Source organism: Nematolebias whitei, chromosome 23 (genome assembly GCF_014905685.2).
Source record: "Nematolebias whitei isolate Nwh7 chromosome 23, NemWhi1, whole genome shotgun sequence".
NCBI lineage: Eukaryota > Metazoa > Chordata > Actinopteri > Cyprinodontiformes > Rivulidae > Nematolebias > Nematolebias whitei.
The window spans coordinates 7981938-8002152 of record NC_056520.1 but is presented as its reverse complement, the minus strand read 5'-3'; the positions used below and the strand labels follow the sequence as shown (position 1 = coordinate 8002152).

The 20215-nt window shown below is 43.3% G+C and overlaps 1 protein-coding gene across 1 annotated transcript in view; it reads right to left on the bottom strand.

The window, feature by feature from the left end:
* The window catches only part of pard3ba (par-3 family cell polarity regulator beta a), a 216863-nt gene that overhangs the window by 122296 nt on the left and 74352 nt on the right, over window positions 1-20215 (bottom strand). The window contains exons 11-13 of the mRNA XM_037696743.1: window positions 9613-9798; window positions 2050-2211; window positions 1763-1834 (exon numbers count right to left, since the gene is read on the bottom strand). Coding sequence (XP_037552671.1) covers window positions 1763-1834; window positions 2050-2211; window positions 9613-9798 — 420 coding nt within the window. The remainder of the gene's footprint in view (window positions 1-1762; window positions 1835-2049; window positions 2212-9612; window positions 9799-20215) is intronic.

Sequence of the window (20215 nt, the reverse complement as noted above, 5' to 3'; positions counted from 1 at the left end):
TGACCACACTGCTAACAGGACCACACTGCTAACAGAGCCACGCTGCTAAAATGACCACACTGCTAACAGGACCATGCTGCTAACAGAACGACAATGGTAACAGTATCATGCTACTACTTGGACCATGCTGCCAACAGGACCATGCTGCCAAGAAAATCTCACTGCTAACAGTACCTTACTGCTAAGAGAACCACTCTGGTAATAGGACCACACTGCTAACAGGGCCACACTGCTAAGAGAACCTCCTAACTGCTAAGAGAATTACTCTGGTAATAGGACCATCCTGCTAACAGAATACCACTGATAACAGCACCTTGCTGCTAACAGGACCACACTGTTAACAGGACTTTGCTAATAACAGAACCACTCTGCTAACAAAACCATGCTGCTAAAAGTAAAGATGTTTTTATAACACTATCCATCCATCCATTTTCTTCCGCTTATCCGGGGTCGAGTCGCGGGGGGGTAGCAGCTTAAGTAGGGAAGCCCAGACTTCCCTATTTATAACACTATTTTTATTTAAATAGATTTTTATTGTTGTATATTGTTGTCTGTAGTAAATGTTATCCGTCAACAACAAGAATCCTCGTGACTCAGTGACACTTACCTGGATAAATAAAAGTTAAATAAAATAATAATTATTAAAATAAAGATACAAACGTATATGAAGTTTCATTATATTATCTTGAGCGGATCAGAAGTGCTGGTCTGGACAACAGAAAATGTATGTGCACACAAAGACTAAACCATAATGTCTGCTTTTTGATGGTCGCATAAGAACTGGGATTTCAACAAGTAGAAACTTTACGTGCAGCGAGCATTAAATGATGGTAACAAGGTTCGAGGACTAACGTTGAGGTCAGCGCAGAAAGAGGAGAGAACAGAAGGAATCAGGAAACCAAATGCTTCAGAAACACAGAGGAAACAGAAACGCAGAAAGGCGGGCATGCAGGAGGCTTTGGATCAGCTTTATTTCAAGAACAGGCAGGCAAGACAGGAAAACAAAATTGCATTCTTAAAAAAAAAAAAAAGAAAAGAAAAAGTCCGTACAAAACTTTACAAAACAAGCAGGAAGTAGAAACATCCCTTACAGGATAGAAAGCCCCAGAAAAGTTCAGTGATTCAAAGCGACAGAAGAGAAACGGTGAAGGACTGATGTTATTTAAATAAATACATAAATAATTATTAATGGAGATTTCAACTCGCATCAGAGTCCGTCTGAGAGCCGGACGTGTTGCCTGCTCGTGACACGGTTGCGCGTGGACTTGTGTAAGTGGGCGTTTCTGATGGCGAGTGTGGGCGGGTCTCCGTACATCCGCCCCGCCACGGCTCGGATATTTTCCACGTACAGGTCGTCGTCTCTGTGGACGTCGTCCAGCGTGCGGCTGCGCGCGTGTCTGGACTTGCGCCTGTGAGCATGCCGCGCGTTCGCCTGCGAGTCGGCTAGCGGAGCGTGTGCGTTATCGAGACGCTGCTTCCTGTCCCGGTTTAAGTTTCCGTCTTTGGGCCTGCTCAGAGACTGGCTGACCGAGACAGCTCTGCACTTTGATCTGGGCAGAGCGTTTGGCGTGCTCCTCCCTTTATCGCCCCCCTCCTGCGATTGGTTAAACCTGTAGGTGTATCTGGTGTGGGTCTCCCCCGGCCGCTGTACGTAACGCTGAGTCAGCGGCTCAGACGCTCTCCTCCTGAGCGTGAGGAGGAGGGAGGAGGAGGAGCGGCGAGGCCGGGCGAGCTGCAGCTGGCAGACGTCACCAACTCGTACCTGATTGGTGGAGCCTGCGGGGATGTCGGGCTGGCCGGAGGAGAGACTCGTTGAAGACTTGCCGCTCTGCGCCTGAAAAAAGAAGAAGTTGTCAAACAAACTGTGACCAAAATGGCTTCCAGTCGTGGCCAAAATGTTTGAGAATGGCACAAGTTTTTTTGGTTTTTTTTTTTTAAGTTTGCAGCCTCAGTGTTTTCAGAACCTTTTGTCAGACGTTTGTTCGGTATAATGAAGTACAACTAGAAGCATTCATCAAACAAATTTAGAAACTAGGTGATTGCTTTAACCTGTTTTGGTACTCGGAGGACCACCAGCTGTATGGTGCCTCTGGCGTTTCCTTCTGACGACATGGATCGCCTCAGTGTCTCCATGGCGGCATGATTGGAGCGCCCAAGCAGCGACTCGCCGTTCACAGCAATCAGTTGGTCGTTAATGGACAACCGGCCATCCTGTTGGGGAAAGATGAATGAAAATACATAAAATGTGTCAAAAAATTGTATCTGGAAAGGCTCCATCAATGCATGTACGGGTTTTAGAACCACTTCTCCAGCCGAAATAGTATTTCAGCAAGATGATGGCTAAACCACAAACTGCATCCGTTACAACCATAGGTATCACAACTATTATACATGAAGGGGACATGTCCCCCTCACATTTCAAAAATTTTGTTTGGACCTCCCCACATTTACCATGAAATATTAGTCCACGGTTTCCTTTTCTTTGTGAACAAATCCATTCCACTTGATTAATAGTGTCCCCTCCCCTTCTCTCCCACCGAGGAAGTCTGCAGACCTATCAGAGGGACCCGGCTGAATAAACATTGCGTCATCATTTCAGGACTCTTGGATTCTCTCTGGCGCTGTCCTAAGCCGACCTCGGAACCCCTCGAGAGTGTTTACGGATCTCACCAGAGGGAACTGACTGATTGTACCATTCTTATAAGAACTCCTACAGTGCCTCTGGAGTGTCCTTGGACACGCTCACCGCTCTCGTCATCTCCCCTCCCCTGCGGAATGTCTGCGTCACTATGTGCGGGGTATTTTTTCAATATCAGGTTCTCTCTCCTCGGCCAAGGAGTGAGAGTTTGATAGGAATTTGTTTTGCCTCCAAATCCTATACGTGTCACTCTCATTACTTTTTGTCCGTCTAAACAGGACTCGCTTGTTAATGAGTCTTTGAGGCTCAGTGTGATTTATCTGTATAAATAAAGGTTGAAAAAACGAATAGGAGAATACTCAAACCACTAAAAATCCACTCCGGGTTTTCCTGGTTACCTTCAACAACACCACACCGCATACAGTGTTTCCCCAAGGCCACTTGACGGGGCGGGTTGAGGAGGAGGAGACACCTCTGTGTTGCATGCTAGCTTAGCACCACGTTAGTGCGGGTAATTGTAGACTGGGGTGAGGTTAGGATACGCGGAACGCTATGTCTGTAGCATCTTAGCTAGCGTGTCTGTATTGCGTGCCGCCAGCTTAGAGCTACATTAATGTCGGCAAGTGTCTAATGGGGGTTCACAGAGGGAAAGATGGCCCTGACCCATTATACGTGTTGCTACCTTACTTTTCCTAAAAAACAGAACTCTGTCACAGTTCAAACTCTTGATATGTTGTTGATCAAACGACCAGGAAGTACATGGCATCGTGTAAAAGTGAACAACTGCGGCTGGTTAAGTTTTAAACCTGGAAAGGACAGGAATGAGCGAGAAAGAAACGAGTTTGTGTGCGGGGGAAAAAAAAAAAGAAATGAAAATGAAAAGGGGGGAAGGGAGGCGAGAAGAAAATTGTGGAGTTAGCAATCTACCCAGAGTGGGAGAGCCATGATAAATACATAAAGCAGCTAATGGAATAGCCTCTGCGAGCACTAAATCACTTCTAAGTGTTTTAAATAGCAGCCTCTCGTAGGGAGGCGGTGCAGAAAACTGCCCTGCGGGGACGCAGGGAGGAAAAGGATGGAAGGGATCAAACCAGGAGAGAAAGATACGGAAGAAAGAACGAAAGAAGAACTAAAGTCTCCCTTAAGTTGGTGAGGAAACTTGAGCGTCCCATGATAGCCCCCTGCCGCCCTTTGACCTCCATGTCATTAGCAGGGCACCGCCTGGTCTGACCTCAGATCTATACTGGGACAGCGTCGATTCAACGGATGTCGTGAAAACAGATTGTTGAGGGAACGTTTATGAATTTTGTCTGAATGTTTATGAAGCGTTCACTCTGTTGTGATCCTGTTTTATGTACGTTTATTGGCGCGATTTTCGTCCCTCAGTTTTTAAGCTATTCCAATAAATCATGAATCAAAACGTTCAGCTCTTTCAGGACAATCCTGCCGTGACTTTTGGTATTGGTGCAACTTTAGCTTTTTGAAATATTTAGCCTTTTCTGACTTTTTTCCTCATAGAAAATGAATGGAGTCATTTTACATCCTTCAAATCTCCAGATCTGTTGATTAATGGGCGAATGCTCAAACCTTTTACTGCTCCTTTGACATTTTGTTCTGGTTCAGCTTCTTTCAGCTTCCTGCAAATTTAAACTTTTTCAGCTACTTTCAGCTAATTTCAACTGTTTTTTCAGCTGTTTTGTGCTCCTTTCAGATTATCGCTGAACAACATTTTTTCTTCTAACTTCTTTTTGCTAATTTCAGCTTGTTCCTTTTCAGCTTATTTCTGCAAGTTTCAGCTTTTTCTGCCATTTCAGCTACTATTTAGCTGTTTTATTTTATTTTCAGCTTTTTCAGCTAATTCCACATTTTTTGCACTCATTTAAACTTTCTTTTGCCAAATTCATCAAAAACGTGCTCTCTCCACTGGTAATTTAAGCTTCTTTTTGCCTTTTTAGCTACTTTTCAGATCAACAAAATCCATGCTCAATAATCCTTTTATTACTATTACTACTACTTGAGCTACAATGTAGCTGTTTTATGCTAATTTCAGCTTTTCAGACAATTCCATTTTTTTTAACTCATTTTAACTTTTTTCAGCCAAATGCAGAAAAAAGTGCTCTCTCCCCCTTCTTTTGGTAATTTAAGCTTCTTTTTGTCTTTTTAGCAACTTTTTCAGATGTTTTTGCTAATTTCAGCTTTTCATATAATTTACACTTTCTTGTGATAATTTTTGCTTCATCAGCCTAAGTGGGCAAACGTTCCACTTTCTTCTGTTAATTTAAGCTTGTTATACATTTTCAGCTACGTTTAACATTTTTTTGCTAATTTCAGCTGTTTTTCGATGAATTCAAGATTTTCATGGTAAATTCTGCAACTTTCAGATTGTTATGCTATTTCGGCTAATATTTAGCCGTTTTATAATAATTTTAGCTTTTTCATCCAATACCTAATTTTTTTTTTTATTATTTCAGCTCTTTCCGCTTCCTTCTGATAGTTTAAGCTTCTTTCTGCTTTTCGGCTACTGTTCAGTTATTTTTTTTTGGTGCTTTTTTAAATTTCATTATTTTGTGCTCATTTCTTATTTAAACCTAATTTAGCAAATATATGTTCTTTCTGCGTTCTGTTGCCAATTTAGACTTTTTCTTCCATTTCAGCAAAAATTTAGCTGTTTTTCAGCAAGTTCTTCAGCTATAAGCATTTTAGCAGGAAATGTAATTCATCCAGTTGAGCTCCGCTTTTTTTTTGTACATTTTTTTAAACACGTAACTCTTCCTACAATTTATGTTCTGTTTCAACAATTCAAGTCTCAAAATGTTTGGCTCATTCAGGACATTCCTGCTCCGACTTTTGATATTTGTGCAATTCTTACTTTTTGAAATATTTAGCTTTGTCGGCCATGTTTGTCCTCACTGAAAATGAATGGAGCTCTCCACATCCTTCAGACTGTTTGAGCTGTTTATAACCCGTTAGTGATCATTTCAGATTTGTCCGTCAGCTCCTTTCAGCTTTATTTCAGCTATTTCGCTTTTTCATCTACCTTTTAATAATTTTAGCTTTTCTCCTGCCAATTTCAGATTTTTGTTTGTAATCTTGTCAGCTTCTCTGTTTGTTTCATCTTATTCTGCTGTATTCCCGATATATCTACACAATTCTGCCGTTTTTCGGCTGCTTTCGGTTTTTATTTTCCCGCTTTCAGCAAATGTCAGCTGTTCAAATTCCACTCGCATCAACAGTTGAGAGATTAAATATTTTCAGCCGTTTCAGTTCCTCTGGTAATTTTTCATTTTGGTAACTGTGTCAACGCGACATGTAAATTTAATCTGTGGTCTTCTTTGAAACGATCCCATGACGGGATCGGGGGATAAAGTTACGGAACTTTTTTTTCATATAATTGAGGCCTCTGGGCCCCGACAGCCACAAAAACTGTGTAATGGAAATAGGTTAGATCTCTCCACGACTCGTCCTCGTCTCCTCCCATTTATTTGTGCGTTATCAGTCGATGTGTGCCAGTCAGACTCGGGGGACGTCCTTTTCCCTCCTTATCAGACGCTTTAGCTGCTTTTCATTAGCATGCATCAACATCAACACGCACGTTTGAGCTTCTTCAACTCATCCCATCACTTTATTGCTCAACAACTCCACTTTCACGTCTTTGACTCGTTCGGTCTTGGTTTCTTGTCCCCGTGAGCTTCATCCCTCGCTCCCTACGCCTGCCTCTCCACTTAAGTGGCATTTCACTCCAGTCTTCTTCTTTTTTTACTTCTGTCTGAACACTATCCGCTTCTGCAGCTGTCACAAAACAACTTCTGAAGGCCCTTTTGGGAGCCACCGTCTGGCCGTCCTGATCCCAGACCAGCCGGTTATCTGCAGTGGCGCAGTCGTCTCTGCTGCTGCTCGTTGCGCCTAGCGTATCTGGGAACGGGAGAGGTTCTAACGCGTGCCAGATTATCGAAGCCAAGTAGACGAATCTCCAAAGTGCTAAAATGGGATGTTTTGCGTTTTCTCCCCAATGCTCTTAAAAAACTTGAAGTGAGCGCGGAGTGATATAGATAAGACTGCTGCGGCGCTTATGTGGCGAGGCCACTCAAGGTCAACGGGTGTCAAAGATCAAGGGAAGCCAGGAGAAGGGGGTTCGAGCTTTGGAGAAAGACAGGAAATGAGGCAGAGAGGATGAGAGGAAACAGAGAAAGGTGTGCAAACAAACTTTTTGTGCAAACGGCAGAAAAATAGCTGCTAACTTAAAACATTGGTGCAGCATAAATAAGATTAATGATGCAGAAAGCAAGAGTTTGTTTTTGAAAATTAGAGGGTCTGGCTGCTCAAATGTTCAAGTGTTGCACTCCGGATCATTCCCAGTCACCGACTGTGGGAGTTATGGCAAGACAATGACACAAATTACACGTACTGAAGAGGACATATCAGGTTTATTAGATTCTTTGTGCAGCTTTGGGCATCGTTTGTACGGTTTATAACGCCGTGCTCATCAACTTAATGAGCTCTGAGAGCACAGCACTGTCGCTGAAGACATTAACACGCCACAGACATTAAACGGGGAATATGAGACGCCAAAGTAAGAGCTACGGTGAGCCATACAAACGGGTAATAAAACCTATGTAAGCTAGAAAGAAAGTGGCTAATTTCAACTTAAATTTCAGATCATTTTCGGTGCAGTAGAGTATCGTGTTTGCAGATGACATTGTGATCTGTAGCGAGAGCAGGAAGGAGGTGGAAGAGAGTCTAAAGAGGTGGAGGTTTGCTCTGGAGAGTGGAGTGAAACACAGTAGAAGCATGGTAATATACAGGTGCTAATCATAAAATTAGAATATCATGAAAAAGTTGATTTATTTCAGTAATTCCATTCAAAAAGTGAAACTTGTATATTATATTCATTCATTACAGATTGACATAATTCAAATGTTTATTTCTTTTAATGAAGATGATTATAACTGACAACTAATGAAAACTCCAAATTCAAATTCAGTATCTCAGAAAATTAGAATATTACTTAAGACCAATTAAAAAAGGATTTTTAGAAATGTTGAACAACTGAAAAGTATGAACATGAAAAATATGAGCATGTGCAGCACTCAATACTTAGTTGTTGCTCCTTTTGCCTGGATTACTGCAGCAGTGTGGTGTGGAGTCCATCAGTCTGTGTCACTGCTCAGGTGTTCTGAGAGTCCAGGTTGCTCTGATAGTGACCTTCAGCTCTTCTGAATTGTTGGGTCTGGTGTATCACATCTTCCTCTTCACAATACTTCATAGATTTTCTATGGTGTTAAGGTCAGGCAAGTTTGCTGACCAATTAAGAACAGGGATACCATGGTCCTTAAACCAGGTACTGGTAGCTTTGGCACTGTGTGCAGGTGACAAGTCCTGTTGGAAAATGAAATCTACATCTCCATAAAGTTGGTCAGCAGCAGGAAGTGCTCTATAACCTCCTGGTAGACGGCTGCGTTGACCTTGGACCTCAGAAAACACAGTGGACCAACACCAGCAGATGACATGGCACCCCCAAACCATCATTGACTGTGGAAACTTGACACTGGACCTCAAGCAACATGGACTCTGTGCTTCTCCTCTCTTCCTCCAGACTCTGGGACCTTGATTTCCAAAGGAAATGCAAAATGTACTTTCATCAGAGAACATAACTTTGGACCACTCAGCAGCAGTCCCAGGCGAGACGCTTCTGACGCCGTCTCTTGTTCCAGAGTGGCTTGATACAAGGAATGCGACAGCTGAAACCCATGTCTTGCATATGTCTGTGCATGGTGGTTTTTGAAGTACCGACTCCAGCTGCAGTCCACTCTTTGTGAATCCCCCCCACATTTTGGAATGGGTTTTGTTTCACCATCCTCTCCAGGGTGCAGTTATCCCTATTGCTTGTACACATTTTTTTCTCTACCACATTGTTTCCTTCCCTTCATCTCTCTATTAATGGGCTTGGACACAGAGCTCTGTGAACAGCCAGCCTCTTTAGCAACAACCTTTTGTCTCTTGCCCTCCTTGTGCAAGGTGTCAATGGTCATCTTTTGGACAACTGTCAAGTCAGCAGACTTCCCCATGATTGTGTAGCTACAGAACTAGACTGAGACCATTTAAAGGCCTTTGCAAGTGTTTTGAGTTAATTATCTGATTAGAGTGTGGCACCAGGTGTCTTCAATATTGAACCTTTTCACAATATTCTAATTTTCTGAGATACTGACTTTGGGGGTTTCATTAGTTGTCAGTTATAATCATCAACATTAAAAGAAATAAACATTTGAAATATATCAGTCTGTGTGTAATGAATTAATATAATATACAAGTTTCACTTTTTGAATGGAATTACTGAAATAAATCAACTTTTTCATGATATTCTAATTTTATGACCAGCACCTGTACTGTACGTGTGCCTGAGACAGACTGGTGTAAGAGTGAATCTGGAAGGAGTAAAGGGACTGAAGGTGGACGTGTAAGGTGCATGGGGTCAACCGGGCCGTGAACGAGACAGGTGGACAGGGTGGAGACGAGTGTCATGGGTGACGAGAAGGTTTGCAGAACAGTAGTGAGACCTACAGACAAAGTCTGAGAGACGAGGCTGACATGGTTTGGACTTGGGCAGAGGAGGAACAATACATACAAGTATGTTGGACAAAGAATGTTGAATGTGCAGCGGCAAGGAAGGAGGGAAAAAGGAAAACCACAGAGGAGGTTCATGAATGTAACGAAGGAGGTTAAACTGGGGGCTTGGTATGACAGAAGAGGATGCAGGGATAGAGCGCGAAAGAGGCAGATGATCTCCACCTAAAAGGGAGAAGACAATAAAAAAATCAAAACTACAAAGAGGATGATGAAAGCCATGGAGAAGAAGAAAAAATACATAACAAAAAAGACATAGGGGATGACGAAGCTAAAGACAAAGATGAAGATTAGAATGAATCTTTTGGATTGGTACCATTTAATTCTTGTTACCAAAAGGGAAACATAATAACCTTATAAGCAGCCCCTCCGTGGATGATGGACTTGATGAAGATGCCCAGGTCTTCTCCGGTCTCTTTCGACTTGTTCCCCTTCAGGCTGACCCCCAGGCCGGCCGAGCCCGTCTCGTTGAGAGGGATCTCGTACATCAGCTGCTCCCTTCCATCCTCTGCCACCTGACCACTCGCTTCTTCGCCCTTCTGAAGAAGACACGTAAAAAAAAAAAAAAAGCTTGTTAATACTTAAACATCATTAAAACTGTACATGATAGCTGCACGGGGAGCACTACATCCGCTTGATAAGGTGCGCGCCAACAACACATTGATTATATTCAACACCGTGAGCCAGAAAATAGAAAAGGAAGGAAAGGGGAAGCTGATTAAATAGTCAGATCAAAGGTAGCTGCAGGGAGGAAAGAAAGACTGCAAAAGGAGAATAAGGTAGTGTGTGTTGACTATCGGTAAGAGAGATGAAGGTGCGGCAAGAATAAGAAGAAAGCCACTGCAGAGAGGTTATTCCATTTAGAGATGAAAGGCACAGACGGAGAGTGAGGCATTTCTAAAAGAAACATAATAACCTTTTCATACCTCCTCCTGGAGCACAGTGGGGGAAACAGGGGACGGAAAAGAATAGAAGGAGGAGGGGAGGACGGTGGCACAGAGGAGCATTTTAAAGTAATAACTCTTCCCTGAGGTATACCCACTTCTCATTTATACACCGCCACCCCCCTACTCTTCACATTTTATTCACATCTCTCACTCTTTCTGTACGTTTTCCACCTGCTTCTTCTTCCTACAGGTCTCTCACATCTTACCCCCGCCCGCCACACTCCTCCACTGAGACGTGATGGGCGGGAAATGACCACAGAGACAGCGGCGCTGCTCTGGAAAAGAGATGGAAGGAGGTGAAAATGTCTCTTATTAAATGATGCAAATCTAGGGTAGAGTCACCCAGGGAAGACGGGCAGAATACTGCTCTACCGTTTTTGGGGAATAGGAATGCAACTCTTGTGGTAAGCCAGAGTCAGAGCACTAAGGCCCCCCACCCCCATTTTCAGCTGCCACCCATAGTCCCTCCTACAGGTTGTGAACCCATAGGAAGGCAAAGCCAGACCGGGCTCCATTAGTAAACACCAAGTCACCTCAATGGACTGTAGCGGATTTACAAGACTGTATACTACTGTATTTTTTGCTGTATAAGTCATAGTTTTTTGCATAAATTTACATGCCCTGCGATTTATACAGCGAAGAAATATATTTATGCTTTTTTTCCCCATATGTATAACCCAATTTTTGGCTGAGATCTGACGATTTCATTCATTCTGACATGGAAAATATTGAACACTACCATTTTCAGCCACTAGAGGACCCTCGACTAATATGGCAAGCCAAGTGTCTCATTAATAGGTAAAAGTGGCTATAAATGAGACACTTGGCTTGCCATAGGGCCACCTTCGTCTCACTCCGGAACTCCTGGAGCAAACGTCAAATCAGCTGCATTTTGCCGCGACGCCCAGGAGAAATGCAGCTGATTTGACCGTCAAAGTGCATTTATTAAGGAAAAGTTCAACTGAGACACTTTGCTATAAAGTAGAGCAAACAGTTGTTTATAGGTGATTATCTTGGTAAACGTCTAAGAAATGCACAGCAAACAAAAAAATTCCCTCTGCGCGCTCCTTCTTCCATGAACTGGCTTTTGAAATGCATCTGATTTTACCGTAAAAGTGCATTTATTAATCAAAAGTTAATCTGAGATACACCTTAAGTGTTGATATTGTTAAATTCTTGTTTAAGTCCTCTCATGCACGCTCCCGCAGCCGCCATTTGGCAGCCAATTGATTTTTGGCACAACAAAGGCCCACATTTCCTGGTTGTCAGCGGTGACGCATAATAGATGCGATTTATACGGCAAAGTGACATATTTATATATTTTTTCACTTTATTAGTATACGGTGGAAAATATGATACATTGGATCAATGAGGTGAGGAGTTGCAAGAAGTTCTGCGTTTACAGTCGGTCTACGTTCTTACCCTCACCTATGGTCATGAACTCTGGGTAGTGACCGAAAGAAAGAGATCCTGGATCCAGGTGGTCTAAATGAGTTTTCTGCAGGGTAGCTGGACTCTCCCTTAGAGATAGGGTGAGACGTTCAGTTCTCCAGGAGAGACTTGGAGTAGAAGCACTGCTCCTCGACATCGAGAGGAGCCAGTTGAGGTAGTTCAGACATCTTGTCAGGATAGACCCTGGACGCCTCCGTAGGGAGGTTTTACAGCCATGTCCAAATGCAAGGAGACACCACAGACGACCCAGGACACGCTGAAGAGACCATGTCTCTTAGCTGGTCAGGGAACACCGGACACACCTTGGAGTCCTCCCAGAAGAGCTGGAAGACGTGGCGGTGGACAGATATGTCTGGGCTTCCCTGCTCAAACTGCTGCTCCCAAGATCCGACTCCAGAACAAGACTAGGACGATTGATTGATTGGACGGACAAAATGATGGACTGTTGGACTGATGGAAGGACACACTGATAGGTCTGGCTTATAAAGTTCACCACAACCCTAACTTATCAAGAAAATGTGTGTATATGTGAATGACTCTCCGTCACCCACACATCACTTCTTAGCTCATAAGTTGTTGGACAAATTGAGTTTTAACCATTTCTGTGTTTGCTAAGGTAGATTAGCTGTGGAGGCCATAATGGATTAGGTTGTCTCAAAAAGTTATTTGTTGAGGTACATCCAATAATAACCTTATGAAGGTTTTGTTTAAAACCCATCCACTGTTTCATAAGGTGCTTTTCTAACAGACAAACACCAGAAGAAACAGACAAGGGCAAAAACTGTATCGCCCACCTCTCGCATTGCTGAAGAAGTAAATTTAGTATGCACATATGTTACCACTTGTTACAGATTTAAAGATCTGAGCACCCGGAGAGCAGTTGCAGAAGCCTTGCGTCAGGCCCCTTGAACCAGGAATTCAGATCCATGTCTCATAAGGACATAAACCTGAAGGACGGGCAAATCCTTCAAAAGATTTTAGGGAAATTCATAATAATAGGAGCTCCCTCCTCAAGTTGCTATGATCCCCAACCCCCAGATTTCTGTCTCCTCTTCCTGACAGCTCTATTTTGTTCTGCATGATATTAATTAAAACAAAAGGCAGTGTGAAGCCTTTAGGCTGATTGGGGGGTTCTCTGCATTTACAGTCAAAGTCACTAAAGGTAATGGAGTGTAAGGAAATCTTGACGAGCTGTGACACACTGATCCATTTAGTCACTTCGATATGAAACGGCTGACAAGTGGGAGCTTATAGGTGTAAACTGGTGGAAATTACTTTTCCTCTGTTGTAACTAGCGTTCATCGGGGTTAGAGTTAAACCTGAACAGTGGAGGTTTGATTAAAAAACATTTAGAGTGAACAGCTTATTTGAGAGATCCTGATGGGACTAAATCAGTCTGAATTCACGCCTGACGTTAATGCCATAATTTAGGTCATTCACCGTGGGGTTCGGTCAGAGGGTTGCGGTGAACCAGTGGTACTCCGATGTCCCCAGTAAATAAGGAACTTGCAAAGCGAATTAAGTTTTGGAGATGAGTGTTTTTCTCGATTGGAATTGGGAATGGAGAATGGAAATGCAAGTAAACCTAAATGTTTTTGGTGGAAGACAGTGAAGTGGCTAGGAGTTGCATCCTGGCGATACGTGCAAGTGGAAAGCGCATTCACCAGGCACAAAGGAGGAGGCAAGGGGTGGCCGATGGTGGCTTTGACCCCCATATATTAAACTTTCGCCACCCAAGTCATTTGAAGAAACTATACTTTTAAGTTTTATAAAAACTAGAAAGCTTACTTTCCTCAAATAATAGGGGTGGTCGGTTTATTATGCATGTACGTAAATCGACTGTCCCTATCATTTGACCGCCCCTAACATGTGGTGGTCATGCATGCATACGCGCATACATACCGTATTTTCCAGATGCGTCGCACCGCCCTATAAGTCGCATCAGTCCATATTTGTCTAATAAAGTGGAAAAATCCATAAATATGTTGCTTCGCCGTATACGTCGTTTTTGTTACGCATCAACGCTGACAACCCAGAAATGTGGTCCGAACCCGAAAATGTTGCGCCAAAAATGGATTGGCTGCCAAATGACGGCCGCAGGGGCGTGCACGGGAGGACTTTAACAAGAATTTAACAAGATTAACACTTAAAAACAATTATTTGTTTGCTCAAAATTATAGCAAAGGCGTGTCTCAGAGCAACATTTACTTAATATATGCTCTTTACTGGTCAAATCAGCTGCATTTCAAAAATATTTTTGCTGCTAAGGTGCTCCCGGGAGCATGTAGATAGGGAGGAAAAAAGGAGGAACAGGGCTCGTTTCTCAGAAAATTAACAAGAAAAGCACCTAAACAATTATTTGTTTGCTCGAAATTATAGCAAAGGTGTCTCAGTCTAACATTTGCTTAATAAATGCACTTTAATGGTCAAATTAGCTGCATTTTGCCGGGGCGGTGCAGCTGTTTTGACGGTTCCAAGCAACAAGCAGAACGAAGGTGGGGAGAACTAAGGCAGGCCGACTGAGTCATTAATAGCTGGTGAAGATTCTCAGTCATACAGGACATGGTAAATTCAAAACAGTTCAAGGAAAAAAAAAGTATAAAATAAAGTATATTTAATAAAGTCTAGTTGTTTTTGTCGAACTTTTTTTGAATGTCGTAACCACATTTACCTATTACATGATACAACAGCATGACATACAACTATTACTACTCTGCTGCCATCAAGTGGCTGAAAGTGGTACTGCTCAAATTTCTTTTTCAGTCAGAATAAATAAAAATGGTCATATCTCAGCAAAAAAAATGGTTTATAAATATGCAAAAAAATCCATAAATATGTCGCTTCGGCCTATAAGTCGCAGGGCATGTAAATTATGCAACAAAAAAAACTGACTTATAGACCAAAAAATACAATACATGCATATGTACGTGCATACATGCATATAGATCTTTCAGCTGCTCCCTTCTTCAAGGGCCACCACAGCGAACTATCTCGCACGAAGATTGGGCGATTGTTGTTATGCCGAATGCCCTTCCTAACGCAACCACAGACCACTGAGCTACCACAGCCCTCTGTGTGGAGCAGAGAGCTGCTATCTAGGATGCCCAGGGGAGCAGATGGTGGGGGTTAAGGGCCTTGCTCAAGGGCACAGAGTGGGGAAAATGAGGGTGGAGGCAGCATGTTTCACCTCTCCCACCTACATTTTGATGCCGTCGGTCCGAGGAGTCGAACTGGCGACCTTCTGATCGCAGGCCCACTTTCTCTAACCTCTGCACCACCACTCACAAATCAAGGGACCTTCATTCCTGCCCTCTTCCTTCAACGGCAGGCCATAAATGTAAACTTGAAGAGCTTTTTGCCGACTGCCAGACGCTTGCGTTGCTGAGAAAACCAAATATTGACTCTCCTGATTATTATCTTCTAAACTGAGACAATAAAACGACAAATGAGGCAAATTGTGCGCCTCAAAAGCCGCAGAGTTCATTTTCTACTTCATTAGAGTTTTTTTCCCCCCAACTGAAGCTTCCTAAAAGCAGAAAAATAAAAGACGAGCTGCTTCCTTCCTGCTTGACAGACACCTCAGATGACTCCAGAGGTTTTTAATACCTGCAAGTTTTAGTTGCGATAACACGAAAGGTGAAAGGGGACGAGTCAGAGCTCTGACGGCTTTAGAAGAAGCGTGGAACTTAAAACTTGTTGAAATAAAATGTTTATTTAATGGATCTTAGAGCGTGGATTTAAACAAGGTGGTTCTCAGTGGTGGTTACAATGCAGACACAGTCCGTTATATCGCCACTAATGTCCTTTTTCCTGGGGGGGGCAGGGGGTGGCTTGGGTCCTCAGAGGCTCGGACCTCTTGGCTCGGCGACCCCTCTGTCCACCATTAGCCCTGAGCTCTTTAACAAGCTTTGTGAGACCACCCGCTTCAACATCTGAATGAAGACAAAAAGAAGCTTTCTCTTACACACCCCCGGCGAGCGGGTGGCAAGAAGTGGGGGTGCACCGCGATTACACACGGGCTTTTGTCACTAAGGGTTTTTTAAATGTGAGCTTTCAAAGCAGAAAGGGGGATTAGCGGTGAGAGCGACATTCAATTAAGATGAGATCTCGCCACGCTCGAAGGCAGCGACGGAGCTGCCAATTAATCGCCTTAATGGCTGCCTCTTCGCAGCTTTACACCTTTACCGCGCAAAGAGGGGCGACGGAAACAAAAAACAACCGAATGAACGGTAAATCACTCTTGAAGGGTGCGACTAAAGATCTATTTATGACGCGCGTGTTTTTCAGTGTTTATTGGGATGGGGGAGATGCACACAGTTACATGGATCCACTGTACTTTCCATGCCAGGAAAGGTTGCCAGATAAGAAATGTTGAACATTTGTACTTATTGGATTTTGACCCAAACAGTCAAATGGGCTGAGTGAGGGTGTTGTAATTTGAGGTGTGTGTTGCGTTCAGTTAACGCATCCGGGGTAAAAATACATACTTTGTTTATCTGGCAACTTTTTTTTCTTCTTTCATTTACCCTTTATTTATACAGGTAGTCTCATTGAGTCACGAGAACTCATTTTCAAGAGAGACCTGTTTTTGGGAGCAGATGGTGGGGGTTAAGGGCCTTGCTCAGGAGCCCAGATTGGGGCAAATGTGGGTGGAGTTAGGTGTGGGTGTTTCAACTTTTCCTCCCACATTTTGATGTTGACGGTACCGGGAGTTGAACCTGCGTCTTTCCGATTACATGCCCATCTTCTCCAACCTCTGCGCCACCACTCCCCTTAATGCCGGGCAAAGCTGCACGCATCGTGCATTCTCCAAACTGGTGAATGAAAGACTGTTCCTTTGGACCAAGGATGTTGTTGGTTTTACTCCTACATGCTGAAAATGGGCGAGTAGCCACATCAAAAATCAAGATGGCTGGTGCAATAATACTATTATTTATTATCATCATCATCATCATTATATTGCATAAAAGTATGGCTACCCAAAATTATTGGTGTGGCCCTTAGGGTGGCTGAAGATGAATCAGGCCACCATTGGCCACCCCCTGGCTCCTCTAATGCACCTTGTGATAAAACTGCTCCCTCTGCTCGCCTGAATCCATCACTCTGCACCGCCTTGGTCAAGAAAAACAACAACCTCCCTCTGTTCTTCTCCACAGTGCAACTCCTACCTACTTGAATATCTTGCACCCAAAACATTAAGATTTACCGTCAATCTCTGTTCAATTCCAGTCCAGAAAGACACTCATCTCAGAAACTACAAACATTCACTGTTCAAATCCTTCAGTGTTGGGGGACATGGGTATACCGCTCGTTTTAACTGCCATGTAGTCGTGCGCCTGCGAGTGTTGCACACCTCTCCAGGGGGTTCTCAAAACCCTCTACTCTGAGGCCAGGATTCGGAAACCCTTCGATGTAAGAGAGAACGAGGGCTGTTGTCGTGGTAACGGGGCCTAAAAGACGACAGGATGGGCCGATGAAAGAGACATCGGCGACACAAACAAAAAAACAAAATCTTCCTGAAATCCTCCCTTCCTGTGAGGGGGGGAGGGGGGTCAACCATGTGCAGAATGACCCCTCCATCCTGTCCCTGACACACACTTTCCTTCACTCAAACAGTTAAATCATCCTCGAGTCTGTGTGAAATAACGAGGAGGTGCAGAAGTGCTGACAGGAATCAAACGGTGATTAGAAGTCGTCAGTTTTTAATTACTCGGTGCGCGCGAGCGGCTGCGAGAAATGGGCTAGAAAATCACCGGCTCTCCGTTTCCTCTAAACGAGGCTCATTTTCCTTTTGACTAAAAGAGGCCGAAGCCTTCACAGAAACAAAAAGCTGCTCCTGGATCAGTACCTCGCTTTATTCAACACTAAGGCCTAGCACAGGGGTCTGCAACCTGCGGCTCTGGGGCCACATTCAGGTCTTTGATCACTTGTTTGCGGGTCTTTGAAGGTTGGACCACAAGAAACGTTTGAATCACATTAATCCAATTAAAGCATGTTAATTAGATTTAGCTGCTTCATTTATGAATCTTCCAACCCCACAGGGGGATCGTTTAAATCAGGTTGAAGTCGTTAGAGTACCTTTAGGACAAGTTGCTTTGAAGAAATACAGTGAGCATTCTTTACTCGAACATGGTCTTTGTGTTCCGTGAAGGAACGCGTATCGCCACCTTTAATGCCAAACACTTAACTAAAGTCACGCTGTGATGTAGAGGCAAGAGTGCCACGTACAGCACACCATACACCCATCGACAATCTATTATACAGCAATCTATATGAATGGCCCAGACAAAGACCTTTGACCTTGATTTGTGACCTTGAATCTGGAGTGATTGATAGTATAAGCCACACTCCATCTAGTGATTATACATATGTGCATCAAGTCCCAACTCATCTCAAGCAGATCAGAAGTTATGGCCTAGACAAACAATGACATTGTATTAACGCTGACCTTGATTTATGACCCCTAAGTCAGAATGATTAAAAATACAAGCGACACTACCTATTGATGAGGCATATGTGAATCATTTTGAGCGGCTCAAAAGATGGTCTGGACAAGCAAAGACCTTGTTTTAACGTTGACCTTGATTTGTGACCTTGAATCTGAAGTGATTGATAGTATAAGCAACACTATATCTAGTGACGAAGGATATGCGTATCAAGTCTCAAATTATCTTGAGCAGATCAAAAGTTATGGCCCGGACAACTTGTACTAACACTGACCTTGATTTGTGACCTTGAATCTGGAGTGATTGATAGTATAAGCTACACTCCATCTAATGATGATGCATATGTGTGTCAAGTCCCAACTATCTCAAGCAGATCAGAAGTTATTGCCTAGATAAACAATGACCTTGCATTAACGTTGACCTTGATTTGTGAAATTGAAGCCAGAGTAATTAAAAGTATAAGCAACACTCCATCTAGTGATGAGGTGTATGTGTATCAAGTCCTAATTTATCTTGAGCAGATCAGAAGTTATGGCTCCGAAAAAGAAATACCATGTTTTAGCGTTGACCTTGATTTGTGACCTTGACACTGGAGCAAATAAAAGTATACAAGTGTCACTCCATCTAGTGATGAGGTGTATGTGTATCAAGTCCCAAATTATCTTCAGCAGATGAGAAATCATGGCCCATGATCTTGATTTGTGACCTTGGGTGAGATGTGGGCGGGGCAAGGAAAAGTTAACGTATACATGGATGTGTGGAGACTATACCATAATGCGTCCTGGTTTCGACGGGCATATAAAAAGAGATTTATAGCAGTTTTGATCAAACCTTGCAGGGTAGATCACCTCTGACAGATTTCTTAACGAGGAAGATAAAGTGACTAAACTTTGTGGATTAATATGAAACTTGTAGATTGGAAGTGAGAATAAAAAACGTCCGTAATGTGCCCCCTTCAAAACCACCTGCTTGAATTTATTTTAAACGAAGCACGTTTTATATTAACGTCACCAAACTACATTTGTGCGTCTGAACGTTGGCGTTAAAAGGAAAAAAGGAGCACAAGGAAGAAAACGGTCTGTTTTTAATCTGCGACGCTCGTCCAAACTAAATTTTACTGTCATATGAACGCACGACTGCTTAAATAAGAATTAAATAAGCGCAGCATCTGCTCAGAGGTCCACGGTTACTGAAAGCCAAGAGGTCAGGGGTCGGACATCCAGCAGTTATTGTCTAAAAATGTTCAGTCAGGTCATTTGGATGGTATCTTTTATTGTGCGTGGATTATTGAGCATGGACTTTGGTGTTTTGAACCAGTTTGACATGACTGTCGACGAGGGAGAGGGCGGGCAACAGAGGAGAAGGTGTGCCCCAGAGGCCATCTTAGCACCAACATAACTGTTTTTTTTCCCCACTTTGGAATAAGCTGTTGGGAGAGAATCCGTTTTTTTTTTTTGGAGTTTCCTCAGACTGATGAAGCCTTCTGGATGGAGGGCGAAATGTCTCAGCATAAAAAAAGAAACTGTCCAGATGACCTGAACGAACACTGTTGGATTTTATACCTGGATTATTGAACATGGACTTTGGTATCAGTTATTGTCATTACTACTTAAGTTTGTTTTACAGTTTAAAGTCTAGTTTTATTTGTTGAGCCGAACTGAGCTCACCTGTGGGCCTGATTTAGCCCCTGGGCCACCAGTTGAATAGCTCCGTTTCAGCGTCTGTTACAGTCCAGACTTTGATTGTATTGTGTCCACATTTCATCCGGCAGGTTGGATTTGTGTTTTTCTTTACGTTTGCATCCAAACATCTTGGAGGTGGAGGAGCACGCTGAAGGCGACGGGCAGATCTCCCTCTTCAACCGTCTTCTCTTGAACGCAGAGACGCGAGCGAGTGTTCGACGGAGGCTGCAGAGGCTCTTCAACACCGCCGGGCCATTAATGAGGGCGAACTATTTCTGTAAGCAGCAACTTTAGCTGTTTGAAAGACGTCTGCCATTTCCATCTGCCTGTGTGTGCGCGCATGCGAGAGAGAAAGACAGAGAGAAAAAGAGAGAGAGATGGAGATCGAGCGATAGACCAATAGAGATACAGATTTTATATATATATATA